Here is a 7,708-nt window from a genome sequence, read left to right on the forward strand (position 1 = left end):
ATAAGATACAAAATGTTTATTTAATTAATTCTTTCTTAAAAAAGAATACCTACCATAACTGAATTATACACAAAATTTAATTAAAGATATCTATAATAATGTATATTGTTCACAAATAAGGTCAAATACAAAGCTTGTACTAAATAAAACTTATTATTTCAACTTAAAATTAATGTGTAAGATACAAAACGAAATTAACAAAATTTTAATTAATTCTTTCTTAAAAAAGAATACCTACCATAACTGAATTATACACAAAATTTATTTAAAGATACTTATAGTAATGTATATGATACCTATAGTAATGTATATTGTTCACAAATAAGGTCAGATACAAAGCTTGTACTAAATAAAGAATTATTATTTCAACTTAAAATAAATGTGTAAGATACAAAACGAAATTAACGAAATTTTAATTAATTCTTTCTCAAAAAAAGATACTTACCATAACTGAATTATACACAAAATTTAATTAAATATACCTATAGTAATGTATATGATACCTATAGTAATGTATATTGTTCACAAATAAGGCACATACAAAATTTGAACTAAATAAAGAATTATTATTTTAACTTAAAATTAATGTGTAAGATACAATGATTCTTTCTCAAAAAAGGATTCATACCATTACTGAATTATACACAAAATCTATATTATACACAAATTTAATTAAAGATACCTATAGTTATAGTATATTGGCTTGCTTAATGAAAATTGCATCCTTTTTTTTGGTGTACGTCTTTGGTCAGTAAAAAGAGAATATTTTTATTTTTAGTTTAAATCTTAAAATAATTGGCTTTGATTAATTAAAGAATGAAATTCAACTTACATAAAATCTTGGACTACTACTTCCATTAAATATGTTTCCATTTTAAATTTAATTTTTTTATGTTGTCTTTAAATTGCCAAATGGCTTCATTTTAGCTTGCCACTTGGCTTAACCACATGCTTCACTATTCTCCTTTTAATATAATATAGATAGATATAGATAGATTGAGTAAGATCTTATTTTGCTGCTTGAATTTATTTAATTTTTATACTCAATAAATTTTTAATATTATAAATAAATTTTAATTTTATTTTATATTTTAACATACTCCAAAATATAAATAGTCATAGATTATCTCAATTTACGTATTTCTGTATTTTTTATTTTTTTCTATTATAATTTTTTAATGTTTAATTAATTTTTCACTTCCATATTTCTAGCTAATATAGAAGAAAATCTATGAGTGGATCAATATATAGATATAAATATAGATACAAATATACATATAATTATAGATATATAGATTAGATTTGTCTAAGATATATTTAGATTATATATAAGATTTATTAAACTACTTCCATTAATTATATTTCCATTTATAATTTCTAATAATTAATGTTGTCTTAAAATTGCCAAGTGGCTTCATTTTAGCTTGCCACTTGGCTTAACCACATGCATCACTACTCTCCTTTTAATATAATATAGATAGATTATTTCTTAAAAAAGGATGCCTACCATAACTGAGTTATACACAAAATTTAATTAAAGATACGTATAGTAATGTATATGATACCTATAGTAATGAATATTGTTCACAAATAAGGTTAGATACAAAGCTTGTACTAAAAAAATTATTATTTCAACTTAAAATAAATGTGTAAGATACAAAACGAAATTAACAAAATTTTAGTTAATTCTTTCTTAACGAAATTTTAATTAATTCTTTCTCAAAAAAAGATACTTACCATAACTGAATTATACACAAAATTTAATTAAATATACCTATAGTAATGTATATTGTCACAAATAAGGTCAAATACAAAACTTGTACTAAATAAAGAATTATTATTTTAACTTAAAATTAATGTGTAAGATACAATGATTCTTTCTCAAAAAAGGATTCATACCATTACTGAATTATACACAAAATCTATATTATACACAAATTTAATTAAAGATACCTATAGTTATAGTATATTGGCTTGCTTAATAAAATTGCATCCTTTTTTTTGGTGTACGTTTTTGGTCATTAAAAAGAGAACATTTGTATTTTTAGTTTAATTCTTAAAATAATTGGCTTTGATTAATTAAAGAATGAAATTCAACTTACATAAAATCTTGGACTACTATTTTCATTAAATATGTGTGATGACCCAAAAGGTCATCACTTGCTTTAAATTAAATTTTGTGTTATGAGGCCTTGAAAATCTCATTTAGAGTTACCTCGATTTGCATGCGCATCCGGGCGTGTAGCCGGAAAGCTTAAATATGAAATTATGTGGAAAATGATAAAATTTGGTTATAAAATGAGTTAATTTGATTTCGGTGAAAGTTTTGGGTAAACGGATACGGACCCGTAATTTGACGGTCCCGGAGGGTCCGTAGGAAAATATGGGACTTGGGCGTATGCCCGGAATCGAATTCCGAGGTCCCAAGCCCGAGAAATGAATTTTTAAAAGAAATTATTTTCTGAAACTGTTTAAGGAAAATTGAAATGAAATTTGCTTAGAACATGATGGTACCAGGCCCGTATTTTGGTTCCGGCACCCGGTACATGTCTTATATATGATTTTAAGACGTTTCTATGAAATTTGGTGAAAAACGAAGTTTATTTGACGTGCATTCGACTTCCGGTTGAGGAGTTATGAACTTTGAGAGTTCTTGATGAAAATGTTAAGTTTTGAGGTTTAATTCATCATTTTACATGTTATTTTGATGATATTATCGCACGAGTAGGTCCATATGATATTTTTGAGTTAGTATGCACACTTGGTTTGGAGTTCCGAGGGCTCGGGTGAGTTTCGGGTAGGTTTCGGGATGTTTTAGGCTTAAAACCAGAAGTTGCAGGTCTCTGAACCCACCAGTTCGGTCCGCGGTCGACCTTGTGCGGTGCGCGGTGGAGGCTGTGCGGTCGCAGTCGACTTTGTGCGGTCCGCACAGGGAACTGGACCGCAGTAACCTCAGGAAAGCCTGTGCGGCCGCAGTCCATTTGTGCGATCCGCACATGGGGTTTGAGAGGGGTATAAATAGACGGAATTTTCAGTCATTATTCATTTTTCAAAACCCCAAAAATATAAGAGGCGATTTTTCAAACAACCTTTCTTCTCCAAATCAATTGTAAGTCATTTTTAATTAGTTTTCTTCAATTATTAACATCTTTTAACATGATTTCAACTTCAAATCAATGATTTTCATGTGGGAAATTGGGTGTTTTGGGTAGAACCTAGGTTTTTCAAATTGGGGATTTGGACCTCGATTTGAGGTCCGATTTCAAAACAAATTATATATTTAAGTTCGTGGGAGAATGGGTAATCAGGTTTTGACCACGTGGGCCCGGGGGCGATTTTGATTTTTGGGTAAAACTTTGAAAACTCATTTTCATGCATTCAAATTGATTCATTTAGCGTTTATTGATGTAATTAAGTAACTTGTGGCTAGATACGAGCGAATTGACGGTGGAATCAAGGGGTAAAGCTATAATTGAAACTTGAGTTGTGTTCGAGGCATCGAGGTAAGTGTCCGGTCTAACCTTAGCTTGAGGGATTAGGAGTTGAGTTCTATTTGCTATTTGCTTCTTGTTGAGTACGACGTATAGGCATGATGACGAGTATCTATACGTTGGTGTCAAACATGACCGTGAGTCTTAAATTGATACTTGTTGTATTTTTGAATGTTACTATGATTGAAATTGTAAGTAAATCCTTGATATTGAGCAAAGACTTAGTTTGTTTATTGTGGAATCTACTTATGATTGAGAAATGGTGGTATTTGAGATGAGTAGGAGTTGAGTTAAGATTGGTTATAGCTGATTCTCCCTTTCCATGACGTATATACTTGTACTGCTGAGTTCCCTTGCCGGGATAGTGTAGTCTATTGTTGATCCCTTGCCTGGACGGTTAATTATGATTATTGTTGACTGTATAGTTGGAACGGGTTGCACGCCGCAACAGATATTATATTGGATCGGGTTACACGCCGCAACAAATATTATATTGGATCGGGTTGCACGCCGCAGCAGATATTATATTGGATCGGGTTGCACGCCGCAATAATGTTAAATGATAAGGGATCGGGTTGCGCGCCGCAGCAGTATTGTTATTGTATCGTTGTAGATATTGAGTTGTCCTTTTATATTTTATTAAGTTTTTGTCGGTCTTGATATGTTTCCCCGAAGCATGCACCCCCTCCCATTTTAAACTGCTTATTCCTGTTTATTTTCCGCCATAATTATATAACTGCACAGGTTTATCTGGAGTCTGGTCCTAGCCTCGTCACTACCTCACCGGGGTTAGGCCAGGCACTTACCAGCACATGGGGTCGGTTGTGCTGATACTACACTCTGCACGCTATGTAGATACCGGAGCGGCACTTGATCAGCAACAGTAGGGGAGCCAGCCTTCAGTCCACCAAGACACCGAGGTAGCCTTGCAGGCATCCGCAGGCCCGGCGTCTCCCCTATCTTTTATTACGTTCTGTTATCTCATGTATCCGAGACAAACAGTGTCAATTTTCCTTCAGACTGTTGTATGTAGTACTCTTAGTAGTCCGTGGATATTCATCTAAGTCTTCCGTTTAATTTCATCTTCCGCTATCATTTAAATGTTTATCGCCTGTTAATGTAAACTGTTAAAAAGGCTTAAAATAAAGTAGTTAAAGATTTCTAAATTTTTCTGGCTTGCCTAGCTTCTGCGAGTAGGCGCCATCCTGACTCCCAAGGGTCAGAAAATCCGGGTCATGACAATATGTTTCCATTTATAATTCAATTTTTTTATGTTGTCTTTAAATTGCCAAATGGTTTCATTTTAGTTTGTCACTTGGCTTAACCATATGCTTCACTATTCTCCTTTTAATATAATATAAATAGATATAGATAGATTGAGTAAGATCTTATTTTGCTGCTTGAATTTATTTAATTTTTATACTCAATAAATTTTTAATATCATAAATAAATTTTAATTTTATTTTATATTTTAACATACTCCAAAATATAAATAGTCATAGATTATCTCAATTTACGTATTTCTGTTTTTTATTTTTATTTTTTTCTATTATAGATTTTTAATGTTTAATTAATTTTTCACTTCCATATTTCTAGCTAATATAGAAGAAAATCTATGAGTGGATCAATATATAGATATAAATATAGATATACATATAGATACAAATATACATATAAATACGGATATATAAATTAGATTTATCTAAGATCTATTTAGATTATGTATAAGATTCATTAAACTACTTTCATTAATTATATTTCCATCTATAATTTCTAATAATTAATGTTGTCTTAAAATTGCCAAATAACTTCATTTTAGCTTGTCATTTGGCTTAACCACATGCATTACTCTCCTTTTAATATAATATAGATAGATAGCCTAGAATTGTACGAACTAACAATGAAAAGGAAAACATGAACTAACGATGAAACTTCCATTTTTAAACAAAGAGTACTATTTGTCTTTTCTTCTCTTTTTAAAATTTCAAACTGGTAAACTAACTTAAAACATGACTAATACACGACGAAAAAAAAATATATAAAATAAAAAAAGGAATGAATGAGCAAGAATATATAAGAATTACAAGAGAGAGAGAATCGCAAGAAAGTATATCTACAATATCTGTTTATATTATATATACCCCATTATCATATTATTTTGCTCAAAAGTAATACATGATCAATAAACACTAGCAAGTGAATACACACAAAACCAATAAGCAAAGTTAAAAAACTCATTTTCTATTTTGCTCACCCCACCTATCTTTTAATTTAATTTTTATAATTTTTTATCAACCCCACCACTGGTGCACAGCAATACCCTCATCTCTCAATAATCCATACAACGCTAAGCATTCCCAATATGCTCTCCTATTTTTTTTATCACCTTTTTTTATTCCTTGATGTTTACATTCCAAGAATAGTTCATCAACTAACTTAATAGCTTTGTTTTTCACCAATTCCTCAACCACATCAGCTTCTGCCTTCATTACCACATACTCATTTTCTTTTACATTATTTTTTAACCAATCAGACATGCTAATAATCAATGGTATCTCCTTTTCGGATGATTGTTCAGTCACAGTCTCAATCTTGAATATCTCAAATTTTGTGTTTTTTGTAGGATAATATTTTGAAAACCACTCTGACCCTTCATTCTTGTCTTGTAAACTAACATCAATGAAGACTCTTCTTGGGTAACTTTCAAGGGAAACACCCATTAAATCTGGTAAATAACGAGTTTTTTTAGATATCTACTTGATTTTCCTGATGCTGCTCTTGGTGGTTCAAGTAGTACATCTTCGAGTTTCTTTAGTGCTGCTTCCTTTGCATTTGTTTTCTTCGCTTTAGGCCTCTGATGTTCTAAATCAACTGGTCTGATCAATTTGAATTCGTGCAGGCTTGTCCGACTAAGGGAAGTAAAGTATTTCTTACCAAAAATCTTTTCTTTCTCAGGGTTCGGACCCGAGACCTCTCTTGCATTTGTTGTCAGAGTACTACAAAGTCGTCGTTTGCTAGAAGAGCCGATAGAGGCATTCTTTGTTTTCCTCATGGCTACAATAGTTGAATCAAATTTTCGTACATAGACAATCTTGTAATTTGATGGCCGTGGAAATTCAGCCATTGGATTGTTACTAAGTGGTACAACTACAATGCCACCTACTTTCAAAGCTCGTTCAATAAAATTTGAGGACTGAGGGAAACCATAGGAAAATACAAAGTCAAAAGTCTTATTAGGAACAACATCTTGTCGTGTAGAATTTGAAAAAGAAATCAAATCTGGATTGTAATGTTTAACAATTTGAGAATTGTAAATAACTTCCTCATTGCCACAGGTAACAAGAAGAGATCTATCGCCCATTCTTAGTAGGCCTTCATTGGCCAAATCCCGAAATATTATAGGCAAAAACTCCAAATTCATTGGATCAAAAGTCATCCCATGAACTTTGAACAAAGCATTAGATTCGTAGCGCGATAAGTACCCGATTATCGTATTAATCCAGGGTAAAGAGACAATTACCAATGCTAAAATTGTTGCACGAACCATAAACTTCAAAACCCACGAATGGTCTAATCTTATAATAACCAATTTTGTTTCACCATGGTAGCCCAAACCATCTATGTATAAACCTCTCATTTTGTTATGTTGCTTGGTGTAAAAACTTGGCAACATATCATTCATGTTTTTGTACCTCATGCTTATACAAAGTGACAAGTAAAGAGAATTGAGCACGAATCACGAAAAATCTTGAAATTTTTTTGTTTAGAAAGCAGAAAAAAGGTTTCAGGTTGGAGAAAACACTCGGGAGAAGCTAAGGTTGAATAAAATTAAAGCTAAAGTAAAAAAGGAGAGATGGGTGAGCTACAATAATGGAGAGAATATGAATATTATTTTAGCGAGTGCAAAACCTGGCAGCTGTGTGATTTCCACCCACGAGGGCAACTCGAGTACTTTGCACTTTTGTCCACAATAACAACAAATCCTTTAACCTTTGAATTTCCATTTGTCAATATTAATACTCTCCTTCCTTCTGTAATTTCCAGATCGATGACTTCTATTTGGAATATTAACACTACTCCATGATCCAGTTTAGCGATACATTGGAAAAAACTTTGGTCATCGATCAGAAAAAAAAAGAAGGAAGGAGGAGGTTAAGAGCACAGACTATTGGATCTTTATGTTTATTCTATTTTTTGATTCTTTTTTCTTTTTTACT

General features: G+C 31.5%; 1 protein-coding gene across 1 annotated transcript; it reads right to left on the reverse strand.

Annotated features, from left to right (window-relative positions):
* Positions 1-6,210: 6,210 nt before the first annotated feature.
* On the reverse strand, positions 6,211-7,173 carry LOC107758910 (uncharacterized). Its single transcript, XM_016576755.2, has one exon. It carries the CDS (start codon positions 7,171-7,173, stop codon positions 6,211-6,213), a length of 963 nt encoding a protein of 320 aa, XP_016432241.2.
* Positions 7,174-7,708: the final 535 nt, after the last annotated feature.

This window comes from Nicotiana tabacum, chromosome 20 (assembly GCF_000715075.1).
Source record: "Nicotiana tabacum cultivar K326 chromosome 20, ASM71507v2, whole genome shotgun sequence".
Lineage (NCBI taxonomy): Eukaryota > Viridiplantae > Streptophyta > Magnoliopsida > Solanales > Solanaceae > Nicotiana > Nicotiana tabacum.

Bases quoted from the DNA above. Each gene is read 5' to 3' on its own strand.
- LOC107758910 (XM_016576755.2), bottom strand. From the start codon at position 7,173: ATGAATGATATGTTGCCAAGTTTTTACACCAAGCAACATAACAAAATG.